Source organism: Diospyros lotus, chromosome 6 (assembly GCF_014633365.1).
Source record: "Diospyros lotus cultivar Yz01 chromosome 6, ASM1463336v1, whole genome shotgun sequence".
Taxonomy (NCBI): Eukaryota; Viridiplantae; Streptophyta; class Magnoliopsida; order Ericales; family Ebenaceae; genus Diospyros; species Diospyros lotus.
In genome coordinates this window covers 26,663,750-26,685,949 of record NC_068343.1, presented here as the reverse complement: position 1 = coordinate 26,685,949, position 22,200 = coordinate 26,663,750, and the positions used below count along the sequence as shown (strand labels likewise).

General features: G+C 39.7%; 1 protein-coding gene and 1 non-coding gene across 2 annotated transcripts; one reads left to right on the top strand and one right to left on the bottom strand.

Annotated features, from left to right (window-relative positions):
- Positions 1-17,184: 17,184 nt before the first annotated feature.
- On the bottom strand, positions 17,185-20,007 carry LOC127804433 (uncharacterized; the record flags this gene model as incomplete). The annotated part of the gene is made up of 3 exons (XM_052341295.1): positions 19,973-20,007; positions 18,509-19,453; positions 17,185-18,112 (listed from the first exon to the last, which is right to left on the bottom strand). Coding segments are annotated over exons 1-3 (1,908 nt in total), but the record flags the coding sequence as incomplete, so codon positions are not given.
- On the top strand, positions 18,944-19,048 carry LOC127805413 (small nucleolar RNA R71). The gene has a single exon (XR_008024142.1). It is a non-coding gene; the product is annotated as a small nucleolar RNA R71 (small nucleolar RNA).
- Positions 20,008-22,200: the final 2,193 nt, after the last annotated feature.

Here is a 22,200-nt window from a genome sequence, read left to right as displayed (position 1 = left end):
CTCTCTCTCTCTATATATATATATATATAGGCAAGATAGCTTGGGCGCCACTCTCCTTCGCGGTAACTCCCTCAATTCATCAGCCTAAAGCTCCAACATGTTGCAGCTTGCCTCCTTCATGCACGCAGACAGAAATCATGAAGCTTCCCTTACCCCTCACGCCTATACGCACGCATGTATATTTATATATATAATATATATTTAATATGTGTATATTACACATTTGATCCCCATAATTCATTCTTATTTCACTAGGGAATTCCTTAAATTGAAAAAATACCCTTGAACGTCCAATTAATTTGCATTACGATGCTTCAAATCTACAATTAATAACTTTAAATATTCTCGATAAGGACGATTTCACCCCCAGGTCCTCATCGAGCCCTTGATTCATCCCAAAACCTCCTCAAGGTTGATCTTTACAAAAAATCAGAACCCCCTAGGGTTTTGTTGATTTCCCGGAAGTCCCCTATAATAATTCAGTATTTCAGCCTCAATCACAGCTGTATTATAGTTGTACCAAAAATCGTCTCAATTCCAATTTCTTTTACTTCCATAAATCCTATTTCGGAACGTTCATCGAGGGCATATCATTTTCCTTAGACAATTGCACTTCGGGGCATTCCCTGCAATTGATTTGACGATTTATTTTGCTATCAAACCCATTTTTCGGTATTTAAATCTCACTTAAATAACATGGCAACCTTATGCCGAAACGAGGTCTTACATTCTCCCCTCCTTACAAAAATTTTATCCTCGAAATTTTTCACATGATCTATATCTCAACATTCCATCCTCGAAATTGACACATGACTAATCAAATAACTAGAAAAGAACATTCTCGTTATTTTATTCCAAATAATCCTGTTGCTGCTCTTTACAAGAGATCTCATATCCCCAGCAAAAGCTATATCGTCTAAAAATATCTCTTAATCACAAGATCCCTAGCACGCATATCCTATTCGAAACTTATGAATACCATTGCGCATAAAAATTAGAACTCTTAGGCTAACTACGCTCGTTAATCCCTATACACATAACTCAGTCCTTGGGCCACGAATCCTAATTCAATCTCCCATCTAAGCCGGTACACACATCATCGCAATGAGTCTGCAACTCTCATATCCACATCATCAAATTTCAATTTGGTTTTCACTAAGTCCACTCTATATCTTTATACATATCACCTCTCTATTACCGATTTTCTCCGACGTCATTTCTCTTGTACTTATCAATTATGCTTGATAATCTTCTAACCTTAACACAAAAGTGCTTGATCTCGATACATCTTAACTTTTATCAAATGAATCCTTAAAGAATATTCTTATGCCATCAAACTATTTCATGTACCTTTGGATCCTCAAACATCACATATCTTGTCATCACTAGGTTGTTTCATAAGCTCTCAGACTGCCACAACAAGCCAATGTTCCTACCACATTACCTTAGTTATCACATGTTCTTGAATGACTTTTGTCCTCGAAACTAGCTATGTCTTACCTTACGTCATCTCAAACTTAATCATTACTTGATCCTTATTTGCTAATCTATTCGGGGTTTCTTATAAACTATTGTTTCCTCATTCTCGTAGGTATTCATTACCCGATATAACCTCAAGTTTCTGTCAATTAACCACAATCATCTTCTAAACATGCCATCTAACTATTTCCTCAAGAAATATTTATAATTTATAGATTCTATCTGTCTCCAAATCTTCCTTTAGTAATCTAACCTTTTATATCAATCGAAATCTAACAATGTCTTCCAAATCTAGCAATACTAATATCCTTGCGTCACTTGCTCATTTGTTACTTAGTCGCCAAACTAATACCTATTCTTCCAAATACCCATAGCTCAAATAAGTCCTTGAAGTGATCCTCAAATATCATTTTATATCATTAGATTAACGATTTGATCCTCAATTTGCTTGAATTAATCCTCAAGTGATAACATTTCATATTAACTAGCTCTAGTCCTACTCAATCCTTAAGGCACCATCTCATGCCAATTGACTATAATCATACTTTATCCTGTGGAAATCATCTCATCTCTTTCATCGCATTTGACTTTCAATCCATCGTAACATAGGTTCACTTGCCAGCTTGCAATCTTTAGACTTGCTCTTCGACTCTAATGTCCACTCTCCTTGGCAATAGTGCTATTAACTTTATTCGTACTATTCTAGCCTCTTAGTCCACACAATCTATGACATCATTATCGTCCAATCAAAATCTCGGGACTATTTACCCTCAAGCATCACAATGAATGTCTACTTTTCACTTATCTAGAGTCACATATGACCTTAATATCACAAGGGTCAACTTTAATCCTCGATCGCGCATCAATCTTAGAAAATCTCCCAGGCTCTAGCAGCTGGTTAATAATTCATTAATTGGAGGTATGAGTTACCGACTCTTAATTATCACCTTATTTATAACCTTATAATTTATACCCCCAGTCAAGCCACACGTAGCTAATCATCCAATATCCTCAAGCTATCAATGGCATCTCCAGACTTTTCATTTACAAATAATCCCAATAAATCTTTCGAGAACACATTCTGGAATTTCTCTCACTACCTCAACTTTCTCATGGCTTTTCATTGACCACAAGCATCTGCACCACATATCAACAGGCTCCTTATTTTCATAACTTGTTGACATCACTTTAGCGATCGTCTGGCTATACATCTTCCAATTTGCCTGCCAGGGCTATCTTAGACTAACCGTCTATCCCAATAGGAGTTCCATTCTCCAAAATTGAAAATCCTAGATTTCCTATAGATTTCAATCTATTACTGTGACCTGACATCCTAGCACATCTGCCATTTCCTGTCTCTCTCAAGCACGTCGAAAGATTTCTCAAAGACCTCAATTCGTAACCATCCCGCTAACTAGAGTGGGTAGGTACTTACGCCACCCATAATGCTCCAATCCTTAGGGGAATTCCTCAAAAATCCCAAATCAATTTATCTTTGAATATCTCTATTCAGATCACGATATCTGGTTCCAATCATTTTCTATAACTAATTGAACCTTAAAAACTTCGAAGACTCTTTGTCAAATGATACCTTAAACCTCAAATAACAATTCAGATTTCCATGCCATGCACAGGGCACAACTTTTTCACGAGTCCCTTCTTACAAACTTTCGAATCCCAAGTCTTCTTGGCATGCTAAACCATAGTCACAACCTCTGTTGACTAGGTTTTTCATCATTCTCCCTTAAGGTAGATACGACCTACTAGAAACTCTTACCTTTTAGGTACACGGTCTATTTATCGAACAGAGATTGCCACCTCACAACTCTTCGTCAAGGCCTTGAACTGGCCATGCTCTACTGCTTGAAATCTCGTTTACTGAGAATCCACTGCCTCTCAAATTTCATTCTTCAAATCCAGACGACTATCAACACACAACTATTAAATTAATTCTTTCTAGGCACTACTCTTACCGTCAGCCATCACACAAGCTGCTACCATTCACCCGATCACATAGGTAGAGCCTAAACGACACTTGCATCTTCCTTGCCCATTTCACATGTCGGGTAGCTTTTCCTTTGTGCCACCAAAAACACGACTATCTCATGATCCCATTGCTATATTAGATATCGAGGTATTCTACCCTTCGAGCTTCATAATGTTTGTCGTGTTGTAACACCCCCTCTCCTAGAACTGCCCGAGAAGAGGTGCTACGGGGAAAATAAAATAAACTAACTGATAATCTGAAATCTGATACCATGACTGAACATCTCAATCAATTGGAATAAAAACCCTTAGTCAATACAAACTGAAATGCGTAAACTCTTACTGAGGGACAATCCTTCAACTGAAATATAAAATAAGATCTAATCTAAGAAAACTCTATAGAACTCAACAGACTCCCAGACATCTTTTATCTTGAGCGGCTCCACGTACACACACTACTGAACACTACTGCTAGGCCCCACATCTGATACTCCCCTGCTAGAACCTGGAGGGGTGAAGAGTACAAGGTGAGCTACAAAAGCTCAGCAAGTAATAAGCTGGAAAGAATACTGAAGCTGAATCGAAGAATATCGATACTGATAAATAATTGACTAAACTTGTACTGTATAATCACTGTTTGATTGCATTCATAAAAATGTAATGCACATAAACTGTAAACTAAATGCAGGTATGCAACTTTGGCTCATAAGCCCACATAATCTGATAATACATACCTGTCTGATCTGAAACCTGCATACATAAAAACTGTAAGCACATATTGTGGGCAAAGCCCCTAGCCCCCTGGTTGCCACCAGGCGAGCAACTCATAAACTGAGCTGAAACTGAAACTGATGGGATCCCCGCGGACAAGCCGCCTAGCGCGTATAATGCAATGCAATGCTCACATAAATGCTGGCACACGATATGTAGTGCTCCATATAAAGTCATGCTCAATGCTCATACCAAAATGTATGCACATAATCTCACAAAATAATGCTGATCATGTCAAAATAAAATAATATTGAACATGATATGATCTTCATCTATATATTGGAATACAAAGATTCTATGAATTATGATTTATGGTATGGGTATGATTAACTTGTCATGTTCTGGCTTATGAATTCAATGTTGGAAGGTATTGAATACATTGATTGAATTAAACTTGAATTAGGACTCACTGGAAGCTAAATTAGATTTCTGGAAAAGTCATCCGGATATCAGAAAGGATATCAGGATAAGAAGAAAGACATCCAGATATGAAGAAGGCTCATCCGGATACACTGACATTCAAAGAAGAAGCTATTCGGATATGCTGGGAAGTATTCGGATATGAACTAGGACATCCGGATATGATTTTGGTCCTCCGGATATCTCACTGATGCATTCAGATATAACTGGGGACTATTCGAATGAAAAATTCAACTTTTGAGGGAGGCATCCGGATATCAGGCGAGACATCTAGATATTATCTTGACCTTTTCAGATGTATAAACAAACCATTTGGATATCATACTTGAAGAACTTTAGATACATCCGGATACGATACAAGGTATCCGGATATTAAAACTTAGAGTAATAGAACTTACAATCCAAAATGGATAAGGATTAATAGAACTTGCAATCCAAAATGGATAAGGATTACTGGAACTTGCAATCCAAAATGGATGAGGATTAATAGAACTTGCAATCCAAAATGGATAAGGATTACTGGAACTTGCAATCCAAAATGGATGAGGATTAATAGAACTTGCAATCCAAAATGGATAAGGATTACTGGAACTTGCAATCCAAAATGGATGAGGATTAATGGAACTTGTAATCCAAAATGGATGAGGATTAATGGAACTTGCAATCCAAAATGGATAAGGATTAATGAAACTTGCTTATAACTTCACTGTTATACGCATATATATATATATACGTCTCTGCTTACTGATATAAAATCTAAGAACTCAATGAAGAACCGGAATAATCTGAAAAACTGATATAAACCTGTAATGGAAGGGATTACAGGAAGAATACTTGCCTGATAGAACTCTTTGATCGAACCCTGGAGTGATCCTGAAGACTCTAGCAAGCCTCTGCTATCTCTTGGCCTTTCTGTTCTTCACACGACATGAAGAAAAGCTAAGCTAATGGGCTCTATATATAGACATAAAGTCCTAGATCTCTTTCCTTTTATAACTTGGAATCCCTCTCCCAATTAAACTTGGAGACTCTCAAAACCTTCTCCTATTGGGACTAGGAGACTCTTAATCCAAATCCATCTTATACAAGAATTCTCATTCTTCTTTAAATACATAGTCCCACTTAATTAATAATAATACAAAAATTATTATTAAAATTCTCAAATAATAATAAAACTCCAAAATTACCTTCATGTCCTTGCATTTAATTTCTACAAAATAAATGCCATTTAAATGCTATTTAAATACTATTCTCTCAATTAAGAATCTAAATTGCCACCTTGGCAAATTCCTTTAACTCCAACATTAAAAAGAAATAAATGCTATTCTTTTCCTTTAAAATCTCTAAATTGCCACATTAAATAATTAATTGGCAAAATCTCTTAATCAATGCTTCAATAATTAAGTAAATAATTCCTGAATAAATACTGGGCCCTCTAATGGGTCGTTACACGTGTCATGAACTCCCAAGATGACCACGAACCCAAATGTAATTCTTTAAATCCATTCCATACTCAATCCATCTCATTTTGGGTTGATTTCCTAGGTTTCCAGCCTCTTTCAATCAGCTAATGGCACACCTCGTACCCAATCCATTGGGACTTGGACCCATCATCTTAGCCAATGTTATTTTCCTTTCCTTTAGAAAATATCTAAGTATACCATCATATCTTTTGCCTTGACCCAGACCCTAGGGTCCTCAAACTACATGCCTCGTCTCTAGGTCAAACACATACTTTTATTCATCATAGGCCGTCACAACACGTATATACGTTCATCTACAGGTTTCATACCATTATTCTCCAAATTCATAATGACTCTACTCATATCAAACCGTTAAATCACGTCCCCAATAGGGAACGGCTAAAATTTCCAACTCAAAACCTTTCGAGGCTTAAGACTACACCTTAACAATTTAGCCTCTAAGTTCAAACATACATGACTCGATCCCAATCCCTAGGATCCATGATCCATGCATCTCTTCTTCAGAGTCACTAAATGATCATCGAAAATACTTATCATTTAATCCTAACCCAATAGCTAGGCTACGTACATCAGACTAATCGTCTATGTCTATTATTTCAATAACTACCAGTTATCCTATCATTCATCGTAAGAATTTTGACTAATGACCTCAAATCAACCAATCATTTCCTTTCTCAATATTTGATCAAAATCAACAATCTCTAAATCTCTCGAATCTATAATCATGGTTATTGAGTTAACCTTACATTCGAGTCATATCATCAAATCCTAACTTCAATAGCTAAGTCAATCCGACCAGCTGTGCTATCACTTAACAAGGTTAGAATCCTCAAATCAATAACCTCTAAGTCTTCAATTGATAATTCTCGAATCTCTAAGAAGGGACTTCATTCTACAAACCATTCATGATTCAACCATTCTTAATAACTATCAATTACACTATCATTCATCGTAATGATTTCAACTAATAACCTCAAATCGATAAATAAATCCTCTAATTTCTATCATTCCCTTCCTCGAGACTAGTTCTAAATTAACAATCTCTAAAACATCAGCAATCCTTAAGTCGCCAAATAAAACTTAAGGCTCCCAAATAAACTTAAGCTCTGATACCAACTGTAACGCCCCATTTTCCCGGGCGCGTCATAAACTGGGACAATTCTAGGACGATAATTTTTTTTTCTTCAAACTAATACTAAACCACATCATTCCTCGCATCCATCCCAGAATTTCCATATCATCATATACATTTATTCAAGAAACAAAAATTGAACCAGACATCTTACTTTAACATTAAATCATAAATCAATTCTTTACATCACTGTTTCTCGAACTTCATTCTCGATACAAGGCTATTCATTATGACTTAAATATAACATATGTTCCCAACTAACATTAATACATAACATATGTCATCGATTATCATTAACCCTAAATAGGGTTCTACATCATCATTAACCATATCATCATTCCTCAAAACGTTCAGATTTCAAAATAGTAGAACTTAAATACATGGGCTACATAACGTACATTTCATTCACATTTAATTCACCATGCACTTAGCTAATTGCCATTTCATTTCAATTCAATTCATCGTACACTTTGAAAGTGCTGTTTCATGCCTCATTAATCTTTGTTTCTACTACAATCTCCATGTGGAACGTTTGAATATTCCAGGGGTAAAGCCCAAGTTAGATGATAAATCATCTAAATAAGGGTACAAAAAATCATTTTCGTGCATGTATGCAAAATGTCATCATTCCTCATTTCCTTCCGTGAATCGATTGCACCTTATGCTACCCCCCATTATTATGGCTTCCTTTCCATGCCGAGGTCAATGGGTGCAGCGGTGTCGGTTCGCATTCTCGTTTGCACCTTAATGCTACCCCGCATTGCCATGGCTTCCTATCCATGCCGAGGTCAATGGGTGCAGCGGTGCCATCCTGAACTCATATGCAATACATAATCAGTAACATCATTGTGAATACATACACATTTCATCATCAATACATTTAAATGAAATCTACATGATGTATCGCATATCAAGACATGTCAACATGATAAAATCATTTACATCAAATTGGGTTTTGAGGAAACCACTTTCAAATCAAGCATTTTCATAAACTAAATTCAGTTTGGTAAGTACAACTTACAAATCAAGTCTTTTCATAAAACTAAATCCAGTTTGGTAAGTACCACTTACAAATCAAGCTTTTTCATAAAACTAAATCCAGTTTGGTAAGTACCACTTACAAATCAAGCCTTTTCATAAAACTAAATCCAGTTTAGTAAGTACCACTTACAAATCAAGCATTTTCATAAAACTAAATCCAGTTTGGTAAGTACCACTTACAAATGAAGTCTTTTCATAAAACTAAATCCAGTTTGGTAAGTACTACTTACCTCATACGCATCTCAAAACATCTTGATTCTCGTGCCAAGCTTCTAACGTACTCAATTCAAAACCTCAACGTACCCTGGCCATCATATTTATTCAATAAATCAATATTCTATTTATTTCCAAATTTTCTCATAATTTCTTTCTATTTCTTCATATTTTCCTCAATAAGTCCATACTAAATATTCCTCAATTATTTCCTCAAATATTTCTCTACAACAATTCATAAAATAATTTTCCTAATTTATTGGAATTTATAAGGAATTTTTACTTATCTTAACTTAGACTCTCAGGCTGCCTCGATACGAGTGTCCTAATCTCGAAATGCGTGACCAATTTTGATTATCGTGCAAATCCTCGATTCTCGCACATCACCTCGATTCTTGTGCACTACCTCAATTCTTGTGCACTGGCTCAATTTTGTGCAACATCTTAATTTTCGTGCACCGCCTTGATTTTTGTGCACCATCTCGAAATGCATGCTCGAACCATTTTTCTCTCCAAAATCTCTGGAATATTATCGAAACTATTTTTTGGCATTTTTCAGGATTTTTCATATATTTATTTTTCCTCATTTTCTTTTCTTTTTTTCTTTTTTCTTTTCCTTTTCTTTTTGTTTTCTTCCTCTTCTTCTCTTCTCTGTTTCTTCTCCGCGACCTACAACTGCCATGCCCGACCACCACCGTCTTCGCCTGGTTTCCGTTGCGTCGCTTTCCACCGGCTGTCCCAACGGCCACCACTTGCTTCGCCGAGACCACTGCACCTAGCGGCCATCACCGCTTTCGGTGCTGCCCGCAGCCGCTTGCTGCAACTTCATTGATAGCCATGGCCACCCCCCAAAACCTCCAACCATTGACGCCGCCACTGAGCGCCATTGAAATCCAGCTCCGCCACTCCCGAGCACTTCCTTGAGGCCTCAGCCAGCCGAGTCGACCACCTTCTTTGCCACGGCCGACCCCTACTCGCCTTCAACCGAGCTGCCATGGCCGTGGCTTGCTGTTCGCGACCATGGCCGCTTCCTGATTTCGGCCCGATCTCTCTCTCTCTCACGATCTCTCTCCATTCCTCTCTCTCTCTCTCTCTCTCTCTCTCTCTCGCAACTTCTCTTCATTGCTCTCGGCCAGCTTATAGCCATGGTCGATTTGGCCATCTCCCTCCTTCTATCACTCACTCCATCTCTCTCTCTCTCTCTCTCTATATATATATATATATATAGGCGTGATAACTTGGGCACCACTCTCCTTCTCGGCAACTCCCTCAATTCATCAGCCCAATGCTCCAACATGTTGCCAGTATGACTAAATGACACCTCAGGAAACACATTTCCTAATGATCAATCTGCCCTGCCCAGGGACTATCCCGTCATACTAGCTGTAACACCCCATTTTCTCAAGCGTGTTATAACTTAGGACAATTCTGGGATAATAAATTTTTTCCTTTAAAACTAATGCTAAACCATATCATTCCTCATGTCCATCCCAAAATTTTTACACATCTATCTCGAAAGATAATCATCATAAACATCAAATGCAAAAAATAGAATCAAACCTTAACTTTAACATTAACCATAAATAAGGTTACACATCATCATTCCTCAAAAGGTTCAGAATTCAAAGTAACAGAACTTAAATATATAGGCTACGTAACATATATTTCATTCATCATACACTTTGCTAAGTGTCATTTCATGGCTTATTCACGATCATTTCTACTACAATCTCGATCTTGAAAGTTTGAATATTCCAAGGGCAAAGCCAAAGTCAAATGATGAATCATCTAAGTAAGGGAATAATAAACATATTTAGTGCATGAATGCAAAATGTCATTTTCCTTTTCATTTCGACTTGAGCCAACCGTACCTTAATGCTACTCCCCATTTTTACGGCTTCTTACAACATGTCGAGGTGTATGGGTGCACCCTTGGAAGAGCAATGGTCCCAGCTCGTACTCTCAAACCCTTATGCGATGGATGATCAATAATATCAATGTGTACATATGCACACTTCATCATCAATACATATAAATGTAATATACATGACATATCCACATCAAGACATGATAACATGATAAAACCATTTACATAAAATCAGGATTAGGGTAGAACCACTTATCTCAAACGTATCTCAAAATATCTTGATTCTCGTGCCAGACTTCTAACGTACTTAATTCCAAACATACCCTGGCTATCATATTTATTCAAGAACATAAATATTCTATTTTTCCTAATTTTCTCTTAATGTTCCTCTATTCCCTCATATTTTCCCTCAATAAATCCAAACTAAATATTTCTCTATAATAATTCATAAAATAATTTTCCTAATTTTCTAAAATTTTCTAGGAAATTTTACTCACCTTAGCTTAGCCTCTCATGCTTTCTCGGTATGCGTGCCCTGACCTCGAAATGCATGCTCGATCAATTTCCTAGTTTTGGGCATGCTTCTCTAGCCCCAAGTTAGTTTCTAGAATTTTCTAAGATTTTTTGAAACTTTTTCCCTATTTTTCTTCCTTTTTCTCCATTTTCTTTTCTATTCTTTTCTTTTTTTCTTTTCTTCATCTCCTTCCTTCCTTCCTTCTTCTTCTTCTTCTTCCTCCCCCCTGCTTTTTGCACGCACTACCTGCTCACCATCCCTGCGGCCACCATTGCTTGGCCCTTTGATGGCTGTCGTCACCTCGTCGGATCACCTGCCGCGCCTGCGACCATCACCACTCCCCTACTGGCCACCGCTTGGTGTTACCCAGCCATTGGGAGCTTGCGGCCACTGCCACGCCCAACCGCTCCAGTCATCGACCACCACTGCACATGCCACCGCAACTTACCACAACCTCACCGTCAACCGATGCTGCCACCAACGTGACCTCTGGATGCTTTTACTGCCCAGCCCTCTCTCTCGATTGATGCTTGCTGGCCGGCTATCGAACCACTCCAGAAATAGAGATCTATGTTTGCATCTCTTCTCTAGTTTGCAGCAAAGTGCACCCTAGGTCATCTCTCACAAGGAGCCTCACTTTCTTCTACCAACAAAGGAGAACCAACATAACCAATAACAGTTTGTTTGGGGGGGGGTTTTGACAGAAAACTAATTGGCAAAACAGAAAGATGAAGATGGATGAAAAATCAATAAGAGGAGTGCAACCGGCTGTGTATTTGTCTCCTATGTGAAATCTTCCTTGTCCACTCTATATATCTTGGTTTGCTAGATGCTTTGATCTCCGGAAAACAAACTCAAGCATCCCCAACAACCGTCCAAGGATTAGAATGATTGGAAATAACAAAATGAATGCAGAAATCTCTTGCAAACAAAATGCAACCATTCACTCTCTATTCAACCTATCCGGACCTATGCAAGAACAACCGTTCAAGCACACAATATTCATTTCCGAGATGTTATACCAACCGGCTATAACATTCTGTTCTCTTAAGCATCTAACAGAAAGTGAAACCATGCAAGTTCACACAAACCTGCCATGAACTCCATGCATTCACAAATCTGCTCAAACTAAACCAAATAGAAATGAATAAGAAACAAATAACAAACCAGATTCTTGTAGCTCATCCGGGACTCAAATTCCAATGGATTCAAGACACACAACCGGTTACCAAATGTTCTAGCCTATCATTACAGCAAGGAAAACAGAATGGAACAAAACATGTAGAAAACAGAAAAATGCTACAATGACAAAAACGGGTAGAATCCTCTCTATTTTCTCCTCTCTTCCTCTATATCCCCTGAAAATTAATGCTAAGAGGCCTTAAATACATGGCCAAGAAAGGAAAGGCTAGGGAGGCTAGGGTTGGGCCTAGCCCAACAGAAAACAAGTGAGACCAAGTCTGCTCCTTGATTGTAGGCCAAAGCTCCTTTAGTAGGCCCAAGCTCCTTTAGTTGATCCAAAGCTCCTTTAGTAGGCCCAAGCTCCTTTAGTTGATCCAAAGCTCCTTTAGTAGGCCCAAGCTCCTTTAGCCCATCCAATATTCCCTAAAGCCTGGATCCATAGAGTAGAGGTAAGATAGAAAATAGTGTAAGGACAATTTGAAGCATAATAAAATAGAAACAATGAAATATCAGCAAAAATTGCTTCAAATGGCCTAATAAGAATGAGGTGAAATGCCAAAATATGGTAAAAATATGCATGCTATCAATTCCCCCATACTTAGACTTTTGCACTCCTGGGCAAAACACTAGACTCTATGACTCAAGAATAGAAATGTGGAAAAACACAAATTAGATGCAAGGTAGGTAAGTCTTCAAGAACTCATCATTCAAATATCATCTTTCCTCTACTTCCAAGAAAACAAGTGACATGGCAATTCATCCAATAAGACAAATCAAAAGTGGAAGCCTCTCACAGGGCAAGTGTATGCTCAAAAATCTCTCAAGAGGTGGTGGTGACTGTTTCGCTCAAATTCACCCAATCACAATTCCACTACCATAAGCTTGTTTATCTTCTCAATCTCCACTATCCATGTCAAATGCATGCCACAAATCAAAAGGACTTATTCAGGGTTGTAATGTGGGGAAGAAAGAAATGGAAAGACAACAATGAAGGAAAACATGCCTTAGGTCGAGAAAACATTTCATGCAACTCTAAGATCAAGAGATAGAATTTCCAAGCGTTATGAAGAACATTGCATCTTTATTTGGTTGAGTGCGTTTTACGCTCTGTCTCAACTTTGCTTTCTTCTTTTTCTCATCAATTTTCAAGTTTTTTTTTTTTTTTTTTTTTTTTTTTTTTTTTTTTTTTTTTCGAAAGAGGTGAGTGCGTTTTACGCTCCTTCTCACCCTTCTATCCTTTTCTTGCTTTTCTTTTTCTTTTTCATGGATGCAAATGGCCTTTGGCCTTATGACTTGCTCGATGAATTCAATCTCTCTCACTAGAATGCACTTACTATTCCTCTTCCTAAGGTTGGAAGGTCCAAAAAGGGTGTATGAGAATGAAGGGTAAAACTGATGGCTCTAAGTGGCAAGCGAAAGGGATTGATTGAATTTTTTTTTTTTGTTTGTTTTTTTTTTTTTTTTTTTTTTTTTTTTTGTATAACAAAATGGCTAAATGGGGACAAGAAAGAATGCCTTAATCATGTTTGAGTCATGCATGAACAAATATAGCCTCAACCAAGAATCAAAACAAGTTCTAGAGTGGAGATCATGATAGGTGAATGCACACACAAGAAAGACAATAGGCTCAAAATCCTCACGGCTGTAGACTACCCAATCAATCTATCAAATCAAACTCATTGCCAAGTCACTCGAAATTAAGGAAGATAAGATTGAAGTTCTAATCATGATGGGTTCTTTTAGACTTAATTGCTTAACTTGCATTTCCACGCAAAACAAACTCAACTAAATGTAAACATGCAATTCCCAAAATAAGAATGCTGCCTCCCCCCACACTTAGACTTTACATTGCCCTCAATGTAAACATGCAATTCCAATCAAGAATAAGACAAGTAAATGTAAAATACTAGGGAGAGAGAAACAGCCTGATGTATCAAATGTAGGTGGCGTTGAGGAGATGCAGCTCCTCCACAATATGCTCCTGAAAGCTCTCGTAGAATGGCTTAAGCCGCTGCCCGTTCACTGTGAATTGCTTTGCATTGGACTCGTCCTTGATTGCAACTGCACCAAAGGGAAAAACATGAATAACTATGAAAGGACCAGTCCAACGAGAACGTAACTTACCGGGCATCAACTTGAGACGGGAATTGTATAGCAGAACTTTCTGGCCAACTTCGAATGTCTTCTTCACAATAAGCTTGTCATGCACAGCCTTGGTCTTCTCCTTGTAGATGCGTGAGTTCTCATATGCGTCCATCCTAATCTCCTCAAGCTCTTGAAGTTGGAGCTTTCTTTGGGACCCCGATTGACTGATGTCCATATTGCATTGCTTCACCGCCCAATATGCCTTATGCTCCACCTCCACCGGCAAGTGACACGCTTTTCCAAAAACCAACCTATAAGGGGACATGCCGATGGGGGTTTTGTAGGCCGTGCGGTAGGCCCATAACGCATCTTCTAATCTCTTGCTCCAGTCTTTCCTATTGGGCTGGACAGTCTTCTCCAAAATCTGCTTGATTTCCCTATTTGAGACTTCCGCTTGCCCATTAGTCTGTGGATGATAAGGAGTCGCCACTTTGTGTATTACCCCATACTTACGAAGTAGGGCGTCCATCTTTCTATTGCAAAAGTGGGATCCTTGGTCACTGATGATGGCCCTGGGTATGCCAAACCTACAAAAGATGTTAGAACGAACAAAATCTGCAACCACAGAAGCATCATCAGTCCTGGTGGCTTTAGCTTCCACCCACTTTGAAACATAATCCACGGCTAACAGAATGTACACATAACCAAATGACACAGGAAATGGACCCATGAAGTCAATACCCCAAACATCGAAGATTTCACAAAACAATAAGGGTCGTTGAGGCATTTCATTCCTACGTGATATAGTGCCTGTGTGTTGACAACGTGTGCAATTCCTACAGAACTCATATGAATCCTTAAAGAGTGAAGGCCAATATAATCCAGAATCTAGGACTTTCCTAGCTGTACGTTGGGGACCAAAGTGACCACCACATGCAAGTGTGTGACAAAAATTTAAGACAGATGCAAACTCATGGTTAGGAACACATCTCCTAATGACCTGGTCACTACACATGCGCCACAGATAGGGATCATCCCACACATAATACCGAGCCTGACTCTTAAATTTATTTAGCTGTTCCTTCTTAAAATATGCAGGTAATTCAGAAGCAACTAAATAATTTACTAAATCAGCATACCAGGGCTCAACACCATGAATGTGGTATAATAACTCATCTGGGAAATCATCCCTGATAGGCTGGGAGTCCATGACTGTGGAATCTGAAGAAGGAGGGACCCTGCTCAAATGATCAGCTACTAGGTTCTCAGCCCCACTCTTATCTTTTATCTCCACATTGAACTCTTGAAGTAGGAGCATCCACCGTATCAACCTGGGCTTAGCATCGGGCTTCTTCAATAGGTATTTCAAGGCTGCATGGTCAGAAAACACGACAACATTAGAACCCAGAAGATAGGAGCGAAATTTATCTAAAGCAAACACAATAGCTAAAAGCTCCTTCTCAGTCGTGGTGTAGTTTGCTTGAGCAGCATCCAAGGTGCGCGAGGCATAGGCAATGACATGTGACTTCTTCTCCACACGCTGTGAAAGGACGGCGCCCACTGCAAAGTTGGAGGCGTCGCACATCAGCTCGAAGGGCAACTCCCAGTCGGGTGGCTGTATGATGGGTGGAGAAATCAATCGACTCTTCAGTTCCTCGAATGCTCGCTTGCACTGCTCATCAAAGTGGAAGGTCACTTCTTTCTGGAGAAGGTGGGAAAGTGGAAGTGCAATCTTGCTGAAATCCTTGATGAACCTCCTGTAAAATCCTGCATGGCCAAGGAAAGAACGCACCTCCTTCACAGAGGTGGGGTAAGGCAATGAAGCAATAACATCAACCTTAGACCGATCCACTTCTATACCCTTCTTAGAGAGAACATGCCCTAAAACAATTCCTTGTTCTACCATGAAATGACATTTTTCGAAATTTAAAACAAGGTTCTTTTCAATGCATCTCTCTAGGACTCTACCCAAGCTAACCAAGCAATCATCAAAAGAAGTACCATAAACTGAAAAATCATCCATAAACACTTCCATGCAATGCTCTATAAAATCTGAAAATATACTTACCATGCATCGCTGAAAGGTACCTGGAGCATTACATAGACCGAAAGGCATTCTTCTATAAGCGAATGTGCCAAAGGGGCAGGTGAAGGTGGTCTTCTCTTGATCCTCTGGGGCTATGCAAATCTGAAAGTACCCGGAAAAACCGTCAAGGAAACAATAGTGTGACTTACCAGCCAACCTCTCCAACATCTGATCAATGAATGGGAGGGGGAAATGATCTTTTCTGGTTGCTTGGTTCAGCTTTCTATAATCAATGCAGACTCTCCAACTGTTCTGCACTCTCATGGGGATGAGCTCATTGTGCTCATTTGGGACCACCGTGATGCCCGTCTTTTTTGGAACAACCTGCACGGGACTCACCCACTTGCTGTCAGAAATAGGGTAAATAATACCGGCTGCAAGTAATTTACTTACCTCCTGTTTTACCACATCAAGGATGGTTGGGTTAAGTCTTCTTTGAGGCTGCCTTGCTGGTTTTGCTCCTTCCTCCAACAAAATACGATGCATGCAAACAGATGGGCTGATTCCAGTTATGTCCGCTAAAGTCCACCCAATTGCTTTCTTATTATTTTTCAGCACATCCAGCAACTTTCTCTCTTGGTCAGGCTGCAAGTTGTTTGCAATGATGACTGGCAGCTTCTCATCTTTCTCCAAGAATGCATACTTGAGGTGCTGAGGCAAAGGCTTGCACTGAATGGTGGGTGGCTGCTGCAAAGAGGGGGCTGACCTATTTGACTGGAACTCTAACTCCAAGGCACTATCAACCTGCTCAACAAGGTTAGCAGCACTATCTTCCACTTGGGAAATGTTAGCATCAAAATCAGACTCATGCCTATGCAAAAATTCAGCAATCTCTAAGCATGCAGCACATTGACTCTCTTCATCACTACAATTAGTGCAATTAATCGTATCTGGGAACTCATGCACAGTGGGGAATTCATCAATTAAATCAGAAGACTCAGAACATGCTTCATTCACTAACAGGTCAACTCTATTTACTTGAAAAGTGGAATGATCCTCGGCAGGGAATTTCATGGCATCAAGTATCTTGAAGTTAATTGTGTTACCAGCAAATTCCATGGAAAGTGTACCCTCATGCACATTGATAATAGTTCTAGCAGTTTTTAAGAATGGTCTCCCTAGGATCAAGGGTGCATGCTCAAGTGTGCTGTTATCTTCCATATTCAAAACATAAAAGTCTGCTGGAAAGATTAAATCCTTAACCTTAACCAGCACATCTTCTAGGACTCCAGTGGGGTGTGCAGTACTTCTATTGGCTAGTTGGACAACCACTCCTGTTGGCTTCAAAGGACCACACTGCAATGAAGCATAAATAGAGTTAGGCATGACATTAATGGATGCACCTAAATCTAGTAAAGCATTGCTAAATTGCATGTCTCCTATAGTACAAGGAATGGAGAACATCCCTGGATCTTTACACTTTGCTGGCATGGCAGGTTGGATAAGGGCAGAGACATTTCTCCCAAGGTTGATCTTCTCATTCCCCATAAGCTTCCTCTTGTGAGTACACAAATCTTTGAGAAATTTTGCATACTTGGGGATCTGTCTAATGGCTTCAAGGAGGGGGATGTTGACTTCTACTTTCTGGAATGTTTCCAGAATCTCTTTATCCACTTCGGCCTCTGCTCTTTTCTTGTTTTGTGTTGCTCGATGTGGGAATGGTAGGGGCTGGATGTTGGAAGACTCTCCTTGTTCTTGATAGCTGGAGTTTGGTTGCTTGGCTTCTTGGACTGAGGAGGGTTGCTGCTCTTTGCTACCCTCTACATTCTGCTCCTCTACATGCTGCTCCATGTTTGATGATGGTGGAGGGGTTTGGTTGATCACTTCTTTTCCACTTCGAAGCATGATGGCACTAACATTACCCCTTGGATTGGCAACTGGTTGTGAAGGAAGCTGCCCCGAACCTTGACTCCTTAACTCATTGATGTTTGTGGCTAGCTGGCCTATTTGGGTCTCCAAATTTTGAATGGTGGTTTCTGTTTTTTGTTGGAATTGGAGTGTGTTGGCTGCTAGTTGCTTAACAAGATCATCTAAGGTAGGTTCTGACTTGGGTAATGGTGGTGCTTGTTGCATGGCTTGATTCTGCCTTGGTGGTGGAGCATGGTTGCTTGAAGGATGGAACCTCTGCTGAAATGGTTGATTCTGGTATGGCTGCTGTTGGTGCACATGTTGATTGGAAGGGCTGCCATATCTGAGGTTCGGATGGTCTCTCCAACCTGGATTGTAGGTGGCTGAGTATGGGTCATACCTATTGGAAGGTTGTGGTTGGCCATGCTGCTGGTGCTGGAATGGTCTTCCAGGAAAAATGCCTGCACATGTCTCATTATTTTCTTGCAACTGTGGGCATTGGTCTGTTGTATGGGATGGCAAGGAGCAAATGCCACAAAGCTGCTGTTGCTTTCTCTCTAATGCCAACTGCCTGACCATGGAAGCCAATTCCTCAAGCTTGTTTTCCATCCTTTGCTGGTCCATAGTGGCAGCCACATTGACTTCATTTATGGCTTTTGTAGGAGTGTTAATTCTGGTGCCAAACTGCTGGGCATTTTGTGCCATCTTTGATATCAGTTCTTGTGCAGCTGCTGGGGTCTTCTCTGCCAAGGCTCCTCCACTTGCAGCATCTACTAAGTACCTGTCCATGGGGATTAGACCTTCATAGAGATATTGAATTAGGAGTTGGTCACTTATCTGATGGTGAGGGCAGCTGGAACACAACTTCTTGAACCTCTCCCAATACTCATGTAGAGTCTCACCACTCATCTGCCTTATACCACAAATTTCCTTCCTAATTGATGCTGTTCTGGAGGCTGGAAAGAATTTTTCCAGGAAGATCCTCTTCAATCCATCCCAGCTGGTGATAGCAGCTGGTGGCAGGTAGTAGAGCCAATCTTTGGCTGATCCATCAAGTGAGAATGGGAAGGCTCTCAGCTTGATCTGCTCTTCATCTACTCCTTGTGGCCGCATGGTTGAGCAAACCACATGAAACTCTTTCAGATGCTTGTGTGGATCCTCTCCTGCAAGGCCATGAAACTTGGGCAACAAATGGATCAGTCCAGACTTAAGTTCGAAGTTGGCATCTAGCTGTGGGTATTGAATACATAGGGGCTGGTAATGCACATCAGGTGCAGCCAGCTCTCTAATAGTTCTACCATCCAAATGACCATGATTTGCATTATTTCCATGATTTCCATTATTGCCATTACCATTATTTCCATTATTTGCATTGTTTGCATTATCTCCATTACCATTATCTGCCATATTGATGAATGCTGGAATAGGTTCGGATGAAGTATTAGAAGCACTATTAGGGTCAATCCTATCCCGAGACTTAAGCTCTCTAGCTTGCCTTCTAAGAGTGTTCTCTAATTCAAGATCCAAGTCAAGTAATGTTTTCTTAGATGACCTGGTCATGCACTAGAGATTAGCACAAAAACAGCACACAAAATGGCCTATGCATACCAAGAACACAGAAACACAAACAAGAACACACAAGCAAAAACAAAACACTAAAAACCACAAACACAAAAACACAAAAACAGGTAAAACAATAAGCCCTTAGATGAATTTTTTATGCAATTTTTCACAAAATTTCAACACAAAAACACTGAGGGACCTAAAAACACTAAAAACCACACCAAATTAGCCACTGAGAAACACAAAATGGCCCAAAAAGTGGTCTAAACGTTGGAATTTGGCCAAAAAAGGCTCTTCTCACAGCGAAGCGGTGACTATTGATCCCCACACCCCCATTTCTTTGGACACCAAAAATCAGCTCAATCGGAGTAAGTGAAAAGCTATGAACAGTAACCGGGAAACTGATTTTTTTTTCAAAACCTACTCCTATTTTGCCTTAGAAACCACTCTATATGCAATAAAACATCAAGGAAAGCATATGGACATGAAAGAACATCAAGTAAGGATGAGAAGGGAAGAGGATAGCACCAGTATCTCGAGCTCAATCCTTAAATAATGCTATCTGTCATGAAGATGGTCAAAACCGCTGCTGAATGGAAGGCTGCTGCTGGCTGCTTTCTTTTGGTTGCAGCTGTTGGGGTCTTCTGCCAAACGAAAATGGATATTAGTGTGGAAGGTAAAGACAACGTTGAATGGAATGTTAAAAGAGAGAAAATCAAAGGAAAATGAGAGAAAGAAAACGGAATATCCTCTTGTGCAGGTGATCTGCTGTCAGAGGCAGAAAAGTAGGATTCAGAGCATTCTAAAAATGGTTATGCTCTCTTGATCTGCTGCAGGCTTGTCTCCCCTTGCTGTGTAAGCTTGCTTTTCAGTGCCTATCAGAGCACATGAAGATCAGAGAAGGACTGCAGGTGTGCTACTGAGAATCAGAGAAGGACTGCAGGTGTGTTGTGCTTTTTCAGTTGCTGCAGGGCTGCAGGGTTGCTTTTTCAGAAGATCAGGTCATGCAGCCCTCTCCAACAGCCACTTCTTGGTTCAAAAATGATTCCAAAAATGAGAAAACATAAAAGGAAAATACACACAAACAAAAAGAAGATCGAAAAGGCAAATGAGGCTTCTCTGTTGCTGCTTGCTATCAGTTCATCTCAAGAACAGAACAGAATTTCTCTTCACCAAGAACACAAAAACTGATAACCTTATCACCAAGAACACAAAATAGAGAAAACACTCGAACAAGAAAACAAAACAAACAGAGAATAGGGTCGGTCCTCTATGTTTTTAGAACAAAAAACTTGGCTCCCCGGCAACGGCGCCAAAATTCTGGCCGGCTATCGAACCACTCCAGAAATAGAGATCTATGTTTGCATCTCTTCTCTAGTTTGCAGCAAAGTGCACCCTAGGTCATCTCTCACAAGGAGCCTCACTTTCTTCTACCAACAAAGGAGAACCAACATAACCAATAACAGTTTGTTTGGGGGGGGGTTTTGACAGAAAACTAATTGGCAAAACAGAAAGATGAAGATGGATGAAAAATCAATAAGAGGAGTGCAACCGGCTGTGTATTTGTCTCCTATGTGAAATCTTCCTTGTCCACTCTATATATCTTGGTTTGCTAGATGCTTTGATCTCCGGAAAACAAACTCAAGCATCCCCAACAACCGTCCAAGGATTAGAATGATTGGAAATAACAAAATGAATGCAGAAATCTCTTGCAAACAAAATGCAACCATTCACTCTCTATTCAACCTATCCGGACCTATGCAAGAACAACCGTTCAAGCACACAATATTCATTTCCGAGATGTTATACCAACCGGCTATAACATTCTGTTCTCTTAAGCATCTAACAGAAAGTGAAACCATGCAAGTTCACACAAACCTGCCATGAACTCCATGCATTCACAAATCTGCTCAAACTAAACCAAATAGAAATGAATAAGAAACAAATAACAAACCAGATTCTTGTAGCTCATCCGGGACTCAAATTCCAATGGATTCAAGACACACAACCGGTTACCAAATGTTCTAGCCTATCATTACAGCAAGGAAAACAGAATGGAACAAAACATGTAGAAAACAGAAAAATGCTACAATGACAAAAACGGGTAGAATCCTCTCTATTTTCTCCTCTCTTCCTCTATATCCCCTGAAAATTAATGCTAAGAGGCCTTAAATACATGGCCAAGAAAGGAAAGGCTAGGGAGGCTAGGGTTGGGCCTAGCCCAACAGAAAACAAGTGAGACCAAGTCTGCTCCTTGATTGTAGGCCAAAGCTCCTTTAGTAGGCCCAAGCTCCTTTAGTTGATCCAAAGCTCCTTTAGTAGGCCCAAGCTCCTTTAGTTGATCCAAAGCTCCTTTAGTAGGCCCAAGCTCCTTTAGCCCATCCAATATTCCCTAAAGCCTGGATCCATAGAGTAGAGGTAAGATAGAAAATAGTGTAAGGACAATTTGAAGCATAATAAAATAGAAACAATGAAATATCAGCAAAAATTGCTTCAAATGGCCTAATAAGAATGAGGTGAAATGCCAAA